Source organism: Ictidomys tridecemlineatus, chromosome 10, assembly GCF_052094955.1.
Source record: "Ictidomys tridecemlineatus isolate mIctTri1 chromosome 10, mIctTri1.hap1, whole genome shotgun sequence".
Classification (NCBI taxonomy): Eukaryota; Metazoa; Chordata; class Mammalia; order Rodentia; family Sciuridae; genus Ictidomys; species Ictidomys tridecemlineatus.
In genome coordinates this window covers 109,527,056-109,548,668 of record NC_135486.1, presented here as the reverse complement: position 1 = coordinate 109,548,668, position 21,613 = coordinate 109,527,056, and the positions used below count along the sequence as shown (strand labels likewise).

The 21,613-nt window shown below is 42.9% G+C and overlaps 1 protein-coding gene across 2 annotated transcripts in view; it reads right to left on the bottom strand.

The window, feature by feature from the left end:
- Positions 1-21,613, bottom strand: part of Lmtk2 (lemur tyrosine kinase 2) — a 93,096-nt gene that overhangs the window by 10,375 nt on the left and 61,108 nt on the right. The window contains exons 8-11 of one of the 2 annotated variants that reach the window (XM_078023711.1): positions 11,939-12,023; positions 10,597-10,718; positions 7,070-7,219; positions 2,065-5,023 (exon numbers count right to left, since the gene is read on the bottom strand). In XM_078023711.1, the coding sequence (XP_077879837.1) occupies positions 2,065-5,023; positions 7,070-7,219; positions 10,597-10,718; positions 11,939-12,023 (3,316 nt within the window). The remainder of the gene's footprint in view (positions 1-2,064; positions 5,024-7,069; positions 7,220-10,596; positions 10,719-11,938; positions 12,024-21,613) is intronic. The other variant, XM_078023712.1, reaches the window with a different exon arrangement.

Genomic DNA, 21,613 nt, shown 5'->3' with positions numbered 1-21,613 from the left:
ATCACCCTGTATGTACACGAACCATTTGGAGGTGGCACAGGTAGAGGGCCTGCCTAACAGACATGATGTGTAACACACTCAGAGACACTGACATCAGTGAAGAGAAACGCAGAAACCCACAATACAGCTGCAGCTTCCACAGCTGTAGTTACTCTGAAGAGTAACAATTTAGACAGAAAAATCAGCAACTGAACAAGACTATCCACAAACTAAACCTGACGTTTACAGAACAGCAGTCCACCACAGGAAGAGAACACAGGCATTCAGAGGTACACGGAACACTGACCCAGGCAGGCCACAGCCCGGCCCTAAAACATACCCTAATAGGCGTAAAAGAATGGAAACTACACAGCATGCTCCTGACCATCATGGAACTGAACTGGAAGCCAGCAACTCAAAGGTACAAGAAAATCTGTAACTCTTGGAAATTAAATAATATTATAAGTAATCCATGAATCAAAGAGTAAGTCTTAAGGGAAAACCAGAAAATCATTTGAGCTGAATGAAAATGAAAATAACATTCTGACAACAGTGGGATGCAGCTAAGGTGGTACATGGAGGGAAATTACAGCATTAAATGCTAATACTGGAAAAGGAGAGAGGTCTCAAACCTCAAGCTTTTACCTTAAGAAACTCAGGGAGAAAAAAGCAAAATAAATTCAAAATAAGCAAGAGAAAGGAAATAATAAAGATAATAAAGATAAGAAGAAAAACAACAAAGAAAAAAAAACCCCCACAAAATCCAAAAGCAATTCTTTGGGAAGATCAACACTTCTACATGATCTCTTCCAGAAGCCACAGGAGTATGAAGAAACACCTGCTAACGCATTCTCTGAGGCCAGCATCACCCTGACACCAATACTAAGACAGTGGCAAAACCCACAAAAACCAAAACCAAGTAACCAAAAAAACCCAGGTGGGCCCAAGAATGCTGAGATTCTGTCTTGTGTTCATCCCTCTCCTTTCTGTTCTTGGAGAAGGGCACCTTCTTCTCCCAGGCTGGCTGACAGGGTTCTCCAGATGGAGGTGGTGGGGAGCAGCAGGGAAGAAGCAGACCTCAGAGCTCAGGCTGAGCCCAGGAAGCCACTCTTCTTTCCTTCAACCTCCACCTCCGGCAGCGTAGAGGCGCATTTGAAAGCATGTTGTATTCAAATGCCATGATTTTTGAAAAAGCCCTTAGAAACAAAGGAACCACAGAGCACAGAGCAACAGAAAGGAAGACTCCAGGTGCTTCATAGAGGCCACGCTGCCAAGGGCTCTGCCTCCAAGAACAAAGCAAAAAGGAGCCAGCACCATGAAGGAAGCCAAGATCTCCACACCTTCTGGAAAGTGATGGGGCCTATTCCCACAACCGGGCTTCGCTTACAATCTAGCTGACTCCAGAAGCAAATTCAAAAACAATACTTCAGTTATAAGCTGTTCCACTTTTCAAGGAGCCTGTCTGTGCTCATCGCACACTAAGCCTCCTGCTCCACACTGGGCAAAGAGCATGCGGCCAGGGAAAGGGCAGAAGGGCCAGCACGTCACACTCCCAGACACACCACAGGGGCTGCTGCTGGTGGGCTGTCTCCAGAGCTGTGTGCCAGCAACTGTTCCAGGCCTGCACCCAAGTGCTGGGTGTTATTGCCAATTGTCAGATTCTAAAAATTAGTCTGTAAAGGGTAACTGATTTCAGTAGGACCTGTTAGAAGATCCAGGAAGAGCATCCAAGTCTACTTCTCTTAATTTAATTCAAATTCCCTGGGCAAACTACATCTCTGACTATTCTTGGAACTGGAACCCCAAATTACTTGGGGTAATCGTAATCTGTTACCATGAAACAGTAATTATAAAAGAGACCACTGTCCACACTCAACTTTGTAACATGTTTTGGAATTCTCTAATATAGATACAGGCATTTAAAATAATTTTGAGGTGGGGCTGGGATTGTGGCTCAGTGATGGGGTGCTCGTCTAGCATGTGCCAGGCCCACATAAAAATAAACAAACAAAATTGAGGTGCTGTGTCGAACTACTTCTAAAAAGTAAACATTTAAAAAAAAAATAATGTAGAGGTAACAGATACCTGGTCAAACAGGTAGACTGTGACATCATCAAAAAACGTCACTGCCTTCTTTTCCTTCTTCCAGTCATCAGGCAGCTGATCAATGGCCACAGATGCTGACGGTTTCAACAAACTCCGCAAGTGCCTGCTGTCCTCGTCATTGCTGAGGATCACAGGCACAGGGTGCTCAATGTCGTCTTCCGACTCGGAGCTGAGGCTGTGCAGGTTGAAGGCCCTCAGGTCCTCATCCGAGTCGTCACTGTTCTCGTCCTCCTCATCAGCATCCATCCCATCCTCGGAGAGGTCGAGCATCCCAGACACAGCAAGTTTGCCCAGGTATTTCCCTTCAATATCTGGCTCTTTCAACTTGGGGCCCTCAGAGTGGCTGGATAAGGACTTATCCACCGAAGAATTTGCATATGCCAGGAGTTCGTTGGTGTTGGTTCCCGTGGAGGTGATGTTGCAGGGGCGATCTTCTTGCATCTCGAAGTCGTCACTGCTAAGTTCTGAATTCAATAAACTCAAGGGGCTCCTGGCCTCGTCTTCCACAGGGTATGTCTGTCTGGAAATCTCAGCCTGCACTGACTCCAATATTTCTTCTACTTCCAGGTGACTAGAATTCTGCCTATCTGATGGACAACTTTGATGTGGTTGGCTCTTTTGGGTTTCCGGGCAGCTATCTTTGGCACCAGGGCTTTGCTCTGGGATGACTGGCTCAGGCAGGGACTGGCCCTCTGCTAATGCCAAGGCTGAAGTGGAGGCTCCTGGGACCTCTTCGGACTTTTTATCTGGCTCCGAGTCATTATCTGAGAAGTATGCAGAGTCTCGATATGAACTCTGGGAGACAGGTGCAAAAGTCTGTGAGCTGCCTTCTGCCCCTCGGTGGCCATCACCTGCATCTGAGATGACGATGACCGGGTTGGGAGGCAGACTGCTATGACTGTCATCACCCACTGCAGCTGAGTCTGAGTCTGAGGTGCCCTCAGGGGCAGGGTGTAGAGTCCATTCAGGGGACTCCAGGTTCTCTGTTTCATAGCCACTATCTGCTGGCTTGTCAGGGGGCAGGAGTTTCTGAGGGGTGTGGGAGCCTAAGGATTCCAATAATGTTTCATGGACATCCACTGAATCCAGGGAGTCTGGGGTCTCCACTGACTGCTCTGAGGTCGGGTTGGGTGTTGACAAGCTATCGTCTAAGAGGCTATCTTGGCTGGTGGAGTCTGATGAAAGGGCAGACACCAAGCCTGTATCTTTTGTGGCATCTTTATAACTGAGCTGGTTTAAAGTCTCTACAGTTTCCAAGTTTTTCTCCAGTAAACTGCCTCCATGACAGTCTTCTGAAAGCAGTTTATTTTGTAAGTTTTGTCTCAATTCTGGAAGACTGTTTCCAGTACTCCCCCGATTAGCAAGAACATTATCTATAAGAATGGAGTCCCCTTTGGTTAATCTGAAGACCTCCTGGCTTGGGTGCATTGAGTCCTGGGGCCTACTGTCCACACCACAGGTTCTGGTGTTGGTGGAGGGAATCTCAACCTCAGCAGGTGTAGAGTCTGGATTCAGATCCTGGCAGAGAAGGTCCTCAGGGGTGCTGACATCCAAACCTGTAGGCTTGGTCCCTTCCTGCTTCAGAAGTGAACCTGGGGGGGCATCAGGAAGTGCTTCTTCTGCTGTGAGGGAGGTAGGAGGTACCTGCGCTTCTGGGGAAGACTGCAATGAGGTGCTCAAAGTGTCACCCTTCAGCGTGACTCCTGCATCTGTGCCCTTTGTGCCCAGATTCTCTTGGGACAGAGGGAAGCCCAGTGTCTTTTCAGTAAGCTTAAGCTCAGTAGCTATAGAGTTTCTAGGAGACATTTCTGAAACAGTGTCAGTAAAACCGGCATTCTTAAGTTCTGTTTGAAGATCACTTATCAGTTCCTTGCTAGACAATGAGTCTTTTAGTAAGTTTTTCTCTTGAAGAAATAAAAAGTTTTCTGTCAATTCTTGAACATTCAATGGATCAAAGTGATCTTGGTGCAAAAGATTTTCTGATAAACAAAGAGGCTCATGGTCAAAAAGCTTACGAGGCTTTTCTTTGTCAGAGTGGCAAGCTATTCCTGACTTGCTGGGGTCATTCAAACTTGAACCTAAAGTGGTTGGCTTAAAGTCAGTTTGAACTCCATTTAGTTCCATTAAGTCGAATATTTTTTGGTGACTGGGCAAATCTTCCGCTTTGTCAATATCATTAAAAATATTATTGAAAGGGCTCTCAGGGCCACTGTTAACATGTAAATCCTCAGCTAAGCCAGGATCTTTCGGGTCTGTACTGCTCTGGAAGAAATCTTCATCTGTACTGGATTCCTCAAATTCCGGGTTCCTGAGGGCGGGAAACTGGGATGCCTCTGCTCCAACCCTTTCTGGATTATCCATTTCGGTTGTAAGCAGTGCAGGTGGGTAATCAAGTTCCAAGTTTCTACCGCTTTTCTCTTCTAACTGGATATAATAGTCACTTCCGACGGAAAGGTTATGAGCATCAAAGACAGGAACCACTCCAGGGGCCCTGAGGGGAACCTCCTGGCCACTGTCATCCTGTTTTCCAGGTCCAGGTTCTGAAAGGGAACTCTCAAACACCTCAACTGGAAAGAAGATGCTTGAGTAGGATAAGGCCTCGTCTGGGTGGCCCCGGCCGTGCTCATCGAAATGATCATGCTTGGCGGCCTCCCAGACATACTCGAAGCTCAGCCCCTGGCTCGTTTCGGTCACTGTGAGAACCTCCTCCATTTCACGACCAAGCCGATCTCTGGTAAAATGGTCGAGGATTGGAAAGGCAGCGTTGCTTGACGTGTCTCTGCTGCTGGTGTTTGGTTTGAGAGCATTCCACTGCTGTTCAAAGTCCACTTCTGCATCTCGCTGGCTCTGCATGCGCAGGTAAGTCAGTAGTCTGTGGACATCTTCAGCTGCTGGTCTCTTGTCTGGTGACAGCCAGCAGAACTGTAAGACTTCATACCTAAACAGAGTGGCAGAGGACATTAACCAAATGATGATAAACTGTCTTAAGAATAGACTTTATAAGAACCCCGATACGACTTAACACCCCCACACATTTCCACTCTTTAAATCACTGCCAAACATATTAAGGAGTTTAGTTCATGGTGAGATCAAGACTCAAGAAGAAATGAAAAAAATATAACATCTGGGGCTGGGGTTATGGCTCAGTGGTAGAGTGCTCGCCTAGCATGCATGAGGCACTGGGTTCGATCCTCAGCACCACATAAAAGCAAAATAATGTGTCCACCTAAAAACTAAAGATAAATAAATGTTTAAAAAAAAAGAAAGAAAAAATATAACATTTGACCCACTCATTTTTTGGTTTTGGGACACTCCATGGTATCCAACTATAGTTCATTTGCTAGTCATTTGTTCTTCTAGTGGTTTTGCAATGATTCAGCCACTGAATTTAGAAACTGTTCTTCTATGTTTTCCTTTTTTTTTTTTTTTTAAGTATTGGGGATTGAACCCAAAGGTGCTTTACCACTGAGCTACATCCCTAGTCTTTTTTTTTTTTTTTTAATTTTGAGATGGGGATCCAGTGAAGTTGTCCAGTCTGGCTTCAAACTTGCAATCCTCCTGCCCCAGCCTCCCATGTTGCTGGGATTACAGGTGTGCACCAACAGGCCTGGCCCATGTTAAGTGGGGAATGTATTTCTTATGTTTTTACTCATTTTATTCTGTGAGAATTCACAGACAAATGCTGTTGTAACTAACGTGTATTTCCTGGATAACAACAGTTTCTGGTCCATGGCTTTCTGTGATCATGAAAAGAGTGGAAGGTAGAGAAAGCAACCAGGGGCTAGGTCTTCAAAGGGGGTTGGCTAGGTATGGCTGACATCTTAACCTGCAGCCATAAGCAGCGGGGAGACAGACTGCCTCACAGGATTGGGTTTACAGAGTATACGTCACAATGTTCTGGATGAAACAGCTCTAGAAATTGGGGAGCTGAGCAGTGCCCCAACACAGGGAAGCCCAGCTTTCAAGGCATCACCAGGTGGGCAGACTGCGGTGTAGACTGGTCTGAAGGAAGGCGAACCTGGTCTTAACTGGAAATGGAGCAGAACAGATCCAAAGTCTCTCACAGAAAGTAAATTTGTAGGACTGGGGATTTAGCTTAGCGACAGGTGGTTGCCTAGCAAGTATGACTCTATGGGTTCCATCTCCAGCACCACACACCCACAAAAGTGATAAAAAGTAAAAGTAATTTATATTGAAAATGTCAATATACATTATACGAATCAGTCTCCACTGCCAATCTGAACACTGTCCTTTCATGTGATCCACGTTTTCTCCTGTTAATCATCATATATAAACAGTTTCACCTTTTCTTTTAATTTTATTTTTTTAGCAGTACTAGGGATGGGACATGGAACCCAGAGCCTTGTGCTTGCTAGGGAAGCACTCTTCTCCCGAGCTACATGCCTGGCCCTTTTTATTTTACTTATAAGACAGGATCTGGCTGAGTTTCCTGAGATTACAGGCAGGTGCCACTATGCCCTAAACAGCTTCATTTTAAAACAATTCCAATGGAAAGCTCCCATACGATTGGTTTCTTTAATTAGTTCAGGCAGTTTTTTTTTTTAATTGTATGTAAAACTTAAGTTCCTGCTTGTTGTAAACATTTTTTGAATGTTTTTAAGAAAGAGCTAGATGGGGTGTTGCAAGTCTGTAATCCCAGCAGCTGGGGAGGCTGAGGCAGGAGAGTGCAAAGCTGGCCTCAGCAACTTAGTGAGTCCCTGAGCAACTCAGCAAGACCCTGTCTCTAAATAAAATATTAAAAAGAGCTGGAGATGTGGCACAGTAGTTAAGTACCCTGGGTTCAATACACGGTACCACAAAAATTTAAGAAAGACATGTTAACTGAAAACTTAAGTCATGGATAATGTACAAATGAGTGCTTTTCTTAACACCTACTGTTTGAAAATAGGAAACATGAACTAGCACCTGTGGAAGCACGATTTCCTTGTCTTTCAAAGATAACAAAGAATGTGAAGTTACCAACCATCTATCAGAATAAGGCTGCTCCAGCTGGGGCTTCGGGAGTTTCATCTCTCTCTCTCTAATGACTTGATTGAGGACGTCCAGGTTGGAAAGATTTGCATATGGCTGGGCAGCATTATCAAAAAGCTCCCAAAGGGTCACACCCAGTGACCTGCAGGAAGAAGAACATGGCTTTCTCCCTTTAGATGACAAAATTTTAACACCCACATTTTATTCGAATAGACAGCAGTTTTTAAGGACAAGGTATATATACTGAAGAGGTTAATAATAATAAGATAATTACAATGATAAACTCTCAAAACAATAATCCACATCCACAAGTAATAGCAAAAAGAGAGGCATTTCCATTAAAACGAGGAGGACAAGACTGTCTTCTCACATTTAGTCATTTCTACTCTAGAAGTTTTAGCCAATGCCAAAAAAATATGAAGAAGATAACAGAGATAGGGATGAAGTAATATGAGTGTCAACTTTAAAAACCCAAGAAATTAATTGGAAGACCATTAGGATGTTTTAAGAGTGGGCTAAAATTGTGGCTCAGTGGTAGAGCACTTGCCTGGTAAGTGTGAGGCACTGGGTTTGATCCTAGCACCACATAAAAACAAATAAAGGCATTAAGTCCATATACAACTAAAAAAAAAAAAAAAAGAATGTTTAAGAGATCTACAAAATGGTTGTAGACTAAATAAATAACTGAATTCTGGGGTAGGAAAAAAATTCCATATTCACGACAGCTGTGAACACCAGAAAATATCATCCCCTACACCCAGTACAAAAAAATATATACATTTTAGTTGTAATTGGACACAATACCTTTATTTTATTTTTTTATTTTTATGTGGTACTGAGGATCAAACTCAGCACCTTGCAAGTGCTAGGCGAGCTCTCTACCACTAAGTTACAAGCCCAGCCTCAGACAGTTTGACTAACAAACTGTATTAAGTAAATAGATTATTTAATGTGTGCAATAAACTTTAAATTTAAATCAGCATACTGAGTATCTTAGTTGAGAGATCATCTCTATCAATGTAAACAAAAGGATCTGAGCCTCCTAATATAACCCAGAAGGCAAGAAGTACTTTCTCCTCTTTGGCACATATGTTAGGGGTAGATGACCATTCTTTTTGTACAAAAGAATTTTAGGACACTGTTAGTGACTTTTTTTTTTTTTTTTTTTAAGAGAGAGTGAGAGAGGAGGGAGGGAGGGAGGGAGGGAGGGAGGGGGGGAGAGAGGGGGAGAGAGGGGGAGAGAGAGAGAGAGAGAGAGAGAGAGAGAGAGAATTTTTAATATTTATTTCTTAGTTCTCGACGGATACAACATTTTTGTTGGTATGTGGTGCTGAGGATCGAACCCAGGCCGCACGCATGCCAGACGAGCGCGCTACCGCCTGAGTCACATTCCCAGCCCACTGTTAGTGACTTTAGAGAGTTTACAATTTAATTGAAGAAAATAAGAATTCAGGGCTGGGGATGTGGCTCAAGCGGTAGCGCGCTCGCCTGGCATGCATGCAGCTCAGGTTCGATCCCCAGCACCACATACAAGATGTTGTGTCCGCCGAAAACTAAAAATAAATATTAAAAAAAAAAAAGAAAGAAAATAAGAATTCAGCCGGGTGTTGTGTCACACTTCTGTAATCCCAACAGCTCAAAAGGCTGAGGCAGGAGGATCGCTGAGTTCAAAGCCAGCCTCGGCAAAAGTGAGGTGCCAAGCAACACAGTGAGACCCTTTCTCTAAATAAAATACAAAATGCAGGGTGTGTGTATGTGTGGGTTGTAGCTCAGCGGGTAGTGTGTTTGCCTAGCATGTGTGAGGCACTGAGTTCGCTCCTCAGCACCACATAAAAATAAATAAAATAAAGGTATGGTGTCCATCTACAACTAAAACAAATGTTTTTTAAAAAAATAACAAAATAGGGCTGGGGATGTGGCGCAGTGGTTGAATGTCCCTGAGTTCAATCCCCGGTACTCCCTGGCCCCAAAAAAGAAAATAAGAATTCACATGAAATACTAAAACCAAACAGGCTTTGTATGATTAATGAAAAATGAGTTTATTACCACCAAGCCTGGTTTGACTTTGGCCAAATCTGTCTACCTGTCTCAATTTCCCCAGATTCCTAACTTACCTCCCTCCCCCCTTCCTTCTCCTAAAAAGGCCCATTCTAAACCAAATCCCTTTCAGGCCACAACCACCCCCCATTTGTCAGCAGCCATGACGCACAGCTTCCCACCTTCTTAGTAGGAGCAACTTGCATTTTTCTAAGAAAGAGTCCTGTAGCTCCCCCCACCCCGCCCCCATCTCTGCATGAAGTCTTTCCTGGTCACCCTGGCATGAACTAGGGCCAGGTCTGTCTGAGGAAATATTGGCTATGTTTTCAGGTAAATCATCCTGCTAAGGGCAGTAAAAACTTGGATGAAGCATAAAAAACATCTTTTTAAAGGCACAGATGCATAGGAATGTAGAAATTACCAGGACAAAATGTAGAACTTAAAGAACTAAGTAGAACAGAAGATCACCTTTGCCTTGGGGCATCTATTGAAGCTCTAGGTTTCTGTTTGTAGTTCCTGAGATTTGATGGAGTGACAGTGGTAAACAGGTCAAAGCCCTGACCCTGCCCAATGCATAGGGTCTTAAAGAGTGACTTCCTCATGGCAGAAATAACCCTGTCTCTACAAGGCAAGCTGCCAAGGCAATGAGGGAGGCAGAGGAAGAGAATAAATGTGTGTGTGTGTGTAAGGGGTGGGAGCTAAGAGTAACCACACAGCTCACCTTTATCTAGAGGTGCAGCCTAAATTCACATCATCTGAGTGATCTAAAAAACCTCAAGCTATATATAGAAAGCCCTGGCTGGCAGCACCCTGTACATGGCAGAACACCCAGGTGCCCAGCAGAAGCAAACAAAGGTCCTCTCTAGAGGAATATGCCTCATTCTAGATTTCTAAGGATCATCACCATAAAAAAAACCCAGAGGAAACAAGGTACCACCAAGAACCAGTAGGACCAGCTGGGTATGGTTGTGCACTCCTGTAATCCCGGCAACTTGGGAGGCTGAGCCAGGAGGATCGCCAAGTCAAAACCAGCTTCAGCAACTTAGTAAGGCCCTTAGTAAGACCCTGTCTCAAAAAATATAGGGCTTGCAGTATAGCTCAGTGGTAGAATACCCCTAGATACAATCCCTGGTACTGCAAAAATAAATTAAAATCACATATTACATGATAGTCCAATGCCTTTGGGTTTTTACAACAAATATTCATTCAACATTTACTATACACCAGGCCCTGTGGTAGGGCACAGAATATAAAACAGACTTGGTTCCTGCTTTCATGGAGGAAAATTGGTGAGAGGCAGTACTGGAAAAGCTAATTATATTGTCACAATTGTGATAATTGCTATAATGTCACTGAGTTGCCTTTTCTACACCATCAGGTACTCTTTGTTTTCTCCATTTTAAACAAATACTGTCACACTTAAAGAGGAGGAAATGGGTCCTTGTTTAAAAAAGCCTAAGAAGTGGCAAAACAGATACATACCAGATATTACTGTACTTAGTCTGCTCTGCAGTTAGCAGTCTGTCTTGAAAGCTGGTTACTAATTCTGGAGCAGTCCATCGCAGAGGGAAAACTTTTTTATCATCTGTCTCGATATAATCCTCCTGTGTTGTTAGAAAGCACACAGAGTTTTCAAAAGAATTATACCTGTTCATGAGCTCAATGATTTAATTCCAGGACATTCTCAGAAAACTCATACCCAGCTCAAAACGTTATCAGAATAAAAGTGGGCAAGAAGGAAGACATTGGGAGTGGACAGGAGTTTCTCTGAAGCCTCCCCGGCTTCCTGAGCTGGTTTCTGAGTCATGAATGCTCGCCTCGACTCCCTTCCTAGAAAAGGAAGGTACGACGTGTCTGCTGCAGCAACACGGACCCTGAACAGAGCTCCTTTCCCCACAGGCTGGGCTTCCTCACTCAGTGGAATGTGCCATTAATGAGCAAGAGCTCGGGCCTCAAAACCTGACAAATGGTTGCGTGTCCTCATTCCACTAGTTACCGTGATGTGGTTCTCAGAAAGTAGCAATGTGAGAAAGCTTTCTCCTTATCTTTAAAATGGGGATCACACAAACCTACCTACTGACCTTTGTGACTAAATGGCAATGCTCACAACTACTTCACAGTACATGGTATACAGCAAGTATTCGAGACGCCACAGTCACTACGAAAATTGTGACAAATAACCAACTTATATTTGCATAATTCATTCTGCAAACATTACCGCTCCATTCCACACATAAGCCCTGTAAGACTGAATAGGTATTATCCTCATGTTGCTGCTTGGAAAGTAAAGGTCAAGTGGCACAGGTGGGGTCTCCTGACAGCATGGAGCTGGGACAACCTCAATCGGCTGGGCTATACACACACACATACACACACACACACACACTCTAAATGAAACTCTCAGCTACCTATTTGCTATTTTCTTCAGGGATATGTTTATGGTAGTGTATAAAAATCAAAACCCAAGGTTGCTCAATCTGAGCCAAAATTTTACTGATTTGTGTAATGGAGAAGTATCTATTTGATATGTGCATTCTATTATGTAAGTCATAACTGTTGCTTACATGTTCATTTTACAATTTGTTTCATATCATCAGACTATATATAATTTATGAAGAGCACAACTCTTTTTAAACAAAGTATTTGGAAAGTTGTCACAGAACCTTGGGCACAGACAGTGCTGTAGACCAATCACACACTGGCAGCAATACTCCCATTATGATGAACAGAACACACCCCACTCCAGAGGTGCACCACAACCAAGACTCTCACCCACTCTTCCAAGAGCTGAGAGCAAGGAGGCAACATTTAACACAGGGCTTACCTTGTATCTGCTGAATCCTATTCCATAATCTCCCACTTTCACGTTTAAGTCTGAGGTTAGGAAGCAATTCCGCAGGGCTAAGTCACTGCAAACAGAAAGTACAGCAGACACAAAAACAAGGAGAATCAAAAACCAGGATAATGATACTCAAAATCACCAATGGACAAAGGTTTTCTTTAGAAATCAGAGTAGGACTACATACCATATTTCTAATCACTTAGTGGAGAGGTCACATTTGTGGCCAGTAACTATGACTGGTAAGACTAACTTCCTAATCACCTCTGTACCATGTTCTACACTGAAACCACATTTACGGCTTATTCCCCAGTGTTTTAAATGAGACCAAAAGAGAATTCTAAAATAGCTGAATTCCCTGAAGAAAATTTTTTATACCTGTATTGAATCTAGTAAGTCTGCTCATTATAAAGATTAATAAAGTTACCACTTTAAGCACCCAGAAATAATCTACATTATTAAAAATATTTCATCCCCCCCCCTCGTTATGCAAACATTTCATATGAGGCCCTTTCCAAATCACTCTTTCATCTATTCTGAACTCTACCTCTCTACACAGGAATAAAGAACATACTTTCAAGACCTATTTAAAATAATACACTTGGGGCTGGCGTGGTGGCTTAGCGGTAGCGTGCTCGCCTAGCATGCGTGAGGCACTGGGTTCTAAGCACCACACACAAATAAATAAAAATAAAAGTCCATCAACTATTAAAAACTGTTAAAAAATAAAATAATACACTTATATAATTTATTTTTAGAATAAGCTAATTTTCAAAAACATATACTTTAATAAGTAAAAATTACTTTTTCTAAAGGAATTTCCCTCACAGACATCAGGCTATATTTTCTGGATTTTTGGCTTTAGACCTTAGAAAATATCTATACACACTCATACATGTATGACTGTTTCTACAGATATATGTATATATACAGACATAGACATACGTATGGGTGGGCAGGGAGGGAGGGAAGAAGGAGTAGCATGCCATCTGAAGGCAGAAAACTGAAAATGCAAAAGTTAAGCTTTATCTGTGGGACCAACAATGGCAATGGGACAGCACTGTGGGCTGTGACAACAGAATGGAAGGCTAGTTGCCGAGCACCACTAATCAACACCTTTAAGGGTCCCTCTAACCTGATCCCACTAAACCTTCCCCACATCTCCAAGATAAGGAGTAAAATCTGGACACCCGCACCCCAACAGAAGTGTGTGGGTGTCCCCTACAGATGGGGTCACTTCAGAGCTCAGGGCCATTCAGACACCTCCAGGGCCAAGGATGACTGTGCCCCCCACCCCATTCTCCTGTCTCTCCTGACAGATGTTCAGTGTAGGTCTCAAGTAATAGCAAGCATGAAGGTCAGACAAGATGACCAATCAATCACACAGGCAGCGGCCTCTGGCTCTTACTCTAAAAGACACTATAAGATTTGAATGCAGCCCAGCTGACATTCCCAGGGCAGAGAGGAATGCTTTCCTTTATCTGAAACCCAGAGGCAATGGGAAGAAACAGGCCTGCTGCTCCCCACCTCCACCCCAGAGATGCCTGCAGCTTGGCACAGCAGGAAGAGTCCCTCACGTGCTGCCGCACTCTTCCAGAACCATGTGATGCTGTGTAGCAGACTTGGTTTTCTCACAGGACAACTGGGGTGCTGGAAATGGCTAACTCACAAGGTTGTTAAGGGGCAAAATAAAAATGAACATGGCTGTCTTGAAAATGCTTATAACTTGGTTCAAAACTGGTAACAATAAATACTCCCTAAAGTTCAGTAATGTGCAAAGCTACAGAACAGAAAAACAGCAGGTGCCATAGCAGGGGGACCCTGACGTCAATGGCTGCTCCTGTCAGGAAATACAAACACACAGCCAGTATATTCTCCCTCAAGTTGAAAAACAGGTCTAGTGTCTACTGGAGTCCCAGCCCTGAACAGCTCTCAGAAGGCTCTGACTGGTAACTCCATTTGGCAGCACTTGCACTGGCTCAGCTGACAATGACCGCCTGGGACTTAAGGCCCTATAAAGGGAACAGGAAAGTCTTGAGCAGGAGGCAGGAAGCTTCGGAACACAAGGTTTCCAGCCGTTTCATGTGAAGTACTGCCACTGGTTTTTAACTCCTTGAAACTACAGAACTGCCCTGGGTCTGCAGACCCATTTTGGGAGACAGTCTCCAATGCAAAAGGTAGCAGGAGCTGTTTCCAAAACAACATGCGTCACGTGTGCATACGTGACCCAGGGTAACTGGAATTCTTCATAAAGGGATTAACAATTGGAAGTCTAATGCTTACTGAATATTCTTCTAGAACCTTAACATACATTATCTTATTTAATCTTAATAGCACTTTCAGGTAAATAGGATAAATAAATAAATTTGTAGGAAAAAATAATCTCATGAGGATTAAGCAAGAAGGCTTATGCTAGTTAGGTTGAAGAGAGGTGCATCTCAGCTCCCCACACCATCCACCCCAGAGCCACAAACAAGGCTCAGGTCTGAAGAGCCTCTGTGCACTGCTCTAAGATGGGATGCAGAGGTGCCAGCAGAAGACTAAATCAAGAGGATTCTGGGGGAGGCAAAAGAGACCTTCCTGGAGCTTTGGATCCTCGAGAGATTGACCAGGTCAATCCCCACTAGGTGAGCAAAGCTATATTTACCCAGGGCCTACTACCTAGTCAGGCAGCCGCTAGACTCTGGGTACCAAGAGTGGGAAATTCTGACCAGAACCCGAGGAAAGTGCCTGTGGCTGGAATAGGCACACCACTGCCAGCCAGGTTTTGAGGGCAGGTGACAAAATAGGATAAGGCCCCTAATGCAGGTTTTCTCCAGGGTTGGTAAGTGCACATTGGACATCCAGATCTATATAGGTCTCAACTGGCTCTGGCTTGTTGGCCCCTATACACAACTGCAAAACTGGACACAATACATAAGGAAGCAGTTTTCAGGTACTGGACAACAGCCCACCTAAGGGTTTGACGCCAGAGAAGGGTGGGCTCCATACTCCCTCACTTTGCTCAGGGACACCCAGTACACTATGGCTCAGAGATGGAGCCTAGAAAGCGAAGCCTCCTGGTGGACACAGGAGCGGCTGGAGGCTGCTAAGAGGCTGAACTTGAGGGAGGGAACAGGAGAAGCTGCTCGACAACATCTAAGACCAAGACCAACTTAAGCTGCCAAGTGGCCATCTTCCAAGACAAGTCTATGCACTTTTCAGTGGGGTAGCTCTCGCACTGCAGTGTGTGCCAGAACCACCTGAGCTCCTAGATGGGTGTGGTGGCCACTTCTGCAATCAAAGAGACTCAGGAGGCTGAGGCAGGAGGATCCCAAATTATAGGCTAGCCTCGGCAACTTAGTGAGACCCTGTCTTAAAATGAAAAATAAAAAGGACTAGGGATATAGCTCGGTGATAAAGCACCCCTGGGTTTAATCCCCAGTAATCATCCCCCCCCAAAAAAGTATCACTTGGAGGCTCCTTAAAATAAAAGGCAGTAAGCTGGGGGGCAGGGGCAGAGACTGTGTCTAACAAGTAGGGTTCAGACTCTCACACCCAGGACCTGCACCATAACCAGACAGGTTCGCAAGTGAAGGGGTGAGATGCCAAATAAAATGCAATTCCATTTACCAAAACAACTATCAGACAAGCTCCCCAAATCCAAGTCTAGACTAGAAGCTGCATCAGACCAGGATCAAAGAGAGCCGGCACAGTTTATGTGTGCACATTTTAATCAGTGCTCAAACTACTGGTTAAAACGGCAGCTAGCGTATTTACCACAGATCCCAGAATGCTGATTCTCCCAGGGTGCCTGGGCTCACCTAGGACAACAGAGCATTTGGGTATGACTCAAGATGAGTAGCTGGCCACCATCTGACAATGCTTGCCTTGGTGTTGCACATGCTGAGCCTGTGGTATGCTTCTCCTCCCAGAACACACCAACATAGCTCCCTCGTCCACAGCTCTGCCTTCAGGATCCTCTTATGCACACACACACATTCCATACTACTGGGTAGTGGAGATGCTAGGCTCTTTCTGCATCTTCCTGAAGTACAATCTTTTTTAAAACAATGCCTTTCTCCATCCCTTCCATGTACCTTTTATTAACAAATTGGCATATGCAAACCACTCCACCACCCAAATAGATATTTTTTTGGTAATAGGGATGGAACCCAGGGCACTGTACCTGTGAGCTATATCCCAAGCTTTTTCGTTTTATTTTGAGTCAGGGCTTGCTAAGTTGCCCAGGCTGGCAACTTTGAGCTTCCTGTCTCAATCTCACTGGGAGTTACAGGCACGCATTACTTCACCTGACTCTTTATAAAAATCTTTCCCTATTTTTATACAAAACACGCATGCACACATACATAGATATACAAACGGGATTAAGGAGCATTTGCCTCACAGAAACACAATTTTATGCCTACTAATCTACATCTTCATATAACATGAAAATTCCTAAGTTGACCAGTCTAGCAATTCTAAATCTTTCTTTATAATAGCTGTATAATAATCCACAATGCAGACATTTATTCTTGTTCCTCCATGAACACTTAGTTTTCCTTTTGTTCTGTTTATAACCCCTTTAAATAATGCTGCAATAGTTATTTCTAACACATATTTTGAAGTTTTAGTGCTATCCCATTTTCTATGGGATAGTCTAGGCGTGGAATTAAAGGGAATATGTACTTTTAATTATATAGATATTGCCCCATGGCTTTTCAAAAAATGTAATAATATACATGTAACACAAAACAAAAACTCTTTTCTCATCTGCCTACCAGCAACAGATGCAGCTGGTCCTTTAGTTGCTCAGTCTTAGGTATAGTAGCCCTTGAGCTGCTATCTGCACTGCAGATCCATCTTCCCAACTCTATTGCCTGTTGGTTTTATTTATGGTTATCTGTTGTTGTACAAATTGTTTTAATTTCATAGTCAACTATATGCACCTTTTATTTCATAACTCTTAGGTTTCCCATCTTAATTCAGAAGATCTCACTCACACCTATGTGATACATATAATCTTTCAGAATTCTGTCGGGAACACAATTCTTTGAGTTGTATCTTCATATACGGGATAATGTGGTGGTCCATTTCCCCAATAACGGTTTGTGCCATCATTTAATAAATAGCCACCCTTTTTAACACTGACTTGAAATATCACTTTTGTTGATTATTCACTTTCTTCCTTTCTTCTTTTTTTTCTGGTACTAAGAATTGAACCTAGGGGTGCTATCACTCCAATTTTTCTGTTTTGAGACAGGGTTTTGGGGCCTCACTATGATGCTGAGGCTGGTTTTGAACTTGCAATCCTTCTGCCTCAGCCTCCCAAGCTGCTGGGATTACAGGCGTGCACCCACTCGGCCCAACCATATCCCTTTCTATATGTATCGTGCACTATTAGTGCATTTCTCTGCCCAAACATGATTTTATTATAATGGCCTACTGTATATGCTGATATTTGGTAAAGTAGGCTCTCCCTTTTTCCCTCATGATCCTTTCTTTTTTCTTTTTCATATTTATGGTTCCTTAAGACACTTATTCTTCTATGCGAAGCTAATGATAATTTCAGCCAAATCCCCCCTGTCAAACATGAAAACCCTGTTAGGAGTCTAACTGGAATTTTTTTAATTAACTAACATCTTTTTGTTGTCTTCCCACCATAAATCATGACACAACTTTCCATCTGCCCATGTACTGTTTTATATGCTTCAATAAGAGTTCACAGTCTGCTTTTTTTTTTTTTTTAAAGTTCTGTGTCTTTCTCACATAATTTGTTCCCATAGTTTACATTTCTGGCATTATCATGCATAGAATAGTTTTTTCCACCCTTATTTCTGTGTATTTACACCTAATACAGAGAAAAACAGCTATTAACTGGAAATCATTCAATAAATCTTAACTACTATTTTTTTTCTTTTTCTTTCTTTCTTTTTTTTTTTTTTTTTTGTACCAGGGATTAAACTCAGGGACACTCGACTACTGAGCCATATCCCCAGCGCTATTTTGTATTTTATTTAGAGACAGGATCTCACTGGGTTGCTTAGTGCTTTGCATTTGCTGAGGCTGGCTTTGAACTCATGATCCTCCTGCCTCAGTCTCCCCAGCTGCTGGGAGTACAGGTGTGAGCCACCACACCCAGCTTTAACTACTATTTTTAAACTGATGATTTTCTTGCTCATGTTTGTATTCACTAGTACCTTCAAAGAAAGGTTGAAAATTAATGGAAACAGTGGGAATCTCTGTCTTTGTAATTTAATTGAAAAGGCTTTATTTTGCCATTTATAATATTTGCTTTTGAGTTTTATAAACAGTTCTTATGATATGTCCTTATGCTACATAAATTATTTTTCTTTTTTCCTATTAGAGATTAAAATATGGAATGGCTGCTGAACTAAATGATACTGATGTATTTCTTTTCTTTGATCTTGCCAATGTGATAAATTACGCAGATATTCCATATGCCTAGAAGTTGTACCTGTTTTATTCACCTGTTGCTAGATACAACTTGTTAGTATGTATCTACATTCATTAACAAAAATTGTCTATAATTTTTTTTTTAACATACCTTTTTTTTTTGCACTGGGGATTGAACTCAGAGGCACTCAACCACTCAACCCGATCCTATTTTGTATTTTATTAAGAGATAGGATTTCACTGAGTTGCTTAACACCTTGCCGTTGCTGAGGCTGGCTTTGAACTCATGATCCTCCTGCCTCAGTTTCCTGAGCGGCTGGGATTAGGGCATGTGCCATCGTGCCCAGTTGTACCACCCTTTGTTAAAATCATGATGGATTTATCAAATGTGTGGTAGAAATTTCCATCTTCTTTGTGGTTGAATACAACAGAGTCTTCTCTTCACTGAAGGTTAGCTGGAAGTCAACCAAGCACCCTCTGGAACAGGCACCTTTTTAAAGAAAGCTCTTTAATCACCTTTTCAGTGCAGCTGTGTCTTCCATTTTCCCCTAGGTTTAAACTAATTTAAACTGGTTCCTTTCCTGTGGTGCCTTTCCTCATTTTTATGTGAAATACATGATGAGAGAGAAAACAGTCTCTGGCCTCCAACACATTTTTTTTTATGTAGGAAGTAAAATTAAAAGCATCCATGGACAGCCACCACCTACAAATTTCTATTTGGCTTTTGGGTCAGTACTGTCTTCTCTCACCGAACCACTCCAAACTGCATTGCAAATGATCAGGTACACACATGCAGACAGACACACTCATTGGAGACACACCCTCCCATCCCTTACAGACTGAGCCCAGAGGCCTTGTGCTCTGGCTTCCGGCTGCCCCTCGGTTCTCTTCCCCGGCTTGCTGCTGTGTACCTTCTATGTCAGTTAAACTAGACTACTGAGAGCTCCCTCAACTCCCTTTCCTTCAGTTCCTCCCCGACACATGTCCTCTCACTACTGCATTCTCCAGCAGCTTCCTAATCTCCCCATCCTCTAATTTACTCTCATTTAGGATCACTAAAATGCCACCTCCTTCTGAAAACCTACCTGGATTACCCCAGACCATATTCATTTCGTTGGCATAAATGAGCACACATGGTGTTTGTGCCTGGGTTCAGACTGCTCCTTGCATTAGTGACTGACACAGAGAAACAGTTAACCACTCTGAGCCTCAGTATTCTGCTCTGTAAAAGGGGTTAATAGCTGCACCATCCTCATGGTTCATAGGGTTATTTCTGAGAATAATCAAATAAGTATTCACAGACTGTTTTATGTAGTAATCATCCTGCCAAACATGGCTAAGTTTTAACTCTCCTGCTGGAGCATTAGCTGAGAATGTAGCTTTGACTTTAAATACATTTCCCTATCTCTCACCTTCTCTATACTTGAACTTTGCAGACTATGTAAGTGCAATCAGTGAATACTTATCCTAGGAAGTTTATGTGCCTTTAACTTACTAATCCAAAAAAGCAAGAAAATTAAAACTCCAAAAGGAAACTGAGGCCCACCCCTAATTGTCTTCATTATCATCATGGCCATCATCATCTCCTCTCCCACTTCTTTCCCCAGTGTGTCATCAGGCTGGACATGACACCAAGCGCTCCATGACTTCATTACTCTACATCAATCTGGAGAATTTGGCATTGGCATTATCAGTCCACTAGTGAAGACAGAGGCCTGGCCTGCCCGCCCCTTGCCCATCCCCCCTCACAGAGCATTACAGGTGTCCATGACACTAGAACTGCACAGCCTGAAGGGGAGTCCTCGTTTCTATCAGGAAAGCAAAGTGATGTTAGAGTTCTAGTTCTTCTTCTCATTTAACACCACTGTATGCCAGGCACTGTCTGTAGCTTTAATTTGAACTTAAATGAATTAAAAGCAAACACACACATATTGCCATGTATGTATTTTTTCCTTCAAGACCCATCTTGACAATAGTAAATATTAAAAGGAATCTTTAAGACTATAAAGATTTGACACACAAATTAAGGAAAACCCCTAATAACTGGATAAAAAGCAGCCAGACCAGGGATGGGGTTGTGGCTCAGAGGTAGAGCACTTGCCTAGCACATGTTGAGACACTAGGTTTGCTCCTCGGCACCACAAAAATAAATAAATAAATACATAAATACATAAAATAAAAATATTATCTCCATCTACAACTAAAAAAAAAATTTTTAAACAAAATAAAAAAATAGCCAGACCAGAGGTAGAGCTCCCTGATTGGTGACAAGGTAAGCATTACCAATATGGACACACAGGGTACAATCTATTAAAACAAACACACACACACAACAAAAAAACACATAAAAAGACACTTAACTAAAGGGTCTTTTTTCCCCAGTACTAGGGACTGAACCCGGGGTGCTCTACCACTAAGCTACATTCCCAGCCCTTTTATTTTGAGATAGAGTCTTGCCAAGTTGCTGAGGCTGGACTCAAACTTGGGATCCTCCTGCCTCAGCTTCCTGAGTCACTAGGATTACTGGTGTGTGCCAACTCATTGGGCTACCAAGGGCTTATTTATTGTGCCCCTATAATGCTTGATTACCTTACACTCTGGTGGATGGAAAACTTAGTGACCTCAGTGTTCTTAGCAAAAAGTACCTTGAACTTTAGAACAAGATATACTCTGAAGAAGCTCTTTGGTGCACTGACATCACCCAGGACCTACCTCCTCAAGCCTCCGGCTACCAAAGCCAGCACAAGGGCAATGTCCCCTGATGGAGACTTCCCACTAAGCCCACTACAGTGACCTGATGGCATCTTACTGCTTAGGAAGAGGACACAGGCAGAAGACGGTGGTCTTGGGTTCTAGGCTACCGTTGGGGTGGGCCACTCAGAAACACAGGCTGCCTGGAACCCAGCCATAAGGCTCTTCTCAAACATTACAGAAAAACAAAACTTAACCAGGGCGATCGTCCCAATCAGTTCCCAATGAGTGACAACCCTGGAATGGACAGGTGGGCTGCTCTACTTCAACCCAATCAACACAGCAACTCAACCAATAAATATTCTAAATCCTAACTTTAAATACGCCATACAATAGGCTACTCACACAAAAAAAGAACTTAAAACATAAAATCCTGACCCACACAAACTTTTACATAAAATAAGGGCTACTTTTAAAACATCTGTCAATGATATTTGAAAAAATCTGTCAATGCTTTCAAGGATTTTCTTTTTTCTTTATCTTGAGCTTTTGTTTGTATTTGAATAAAAC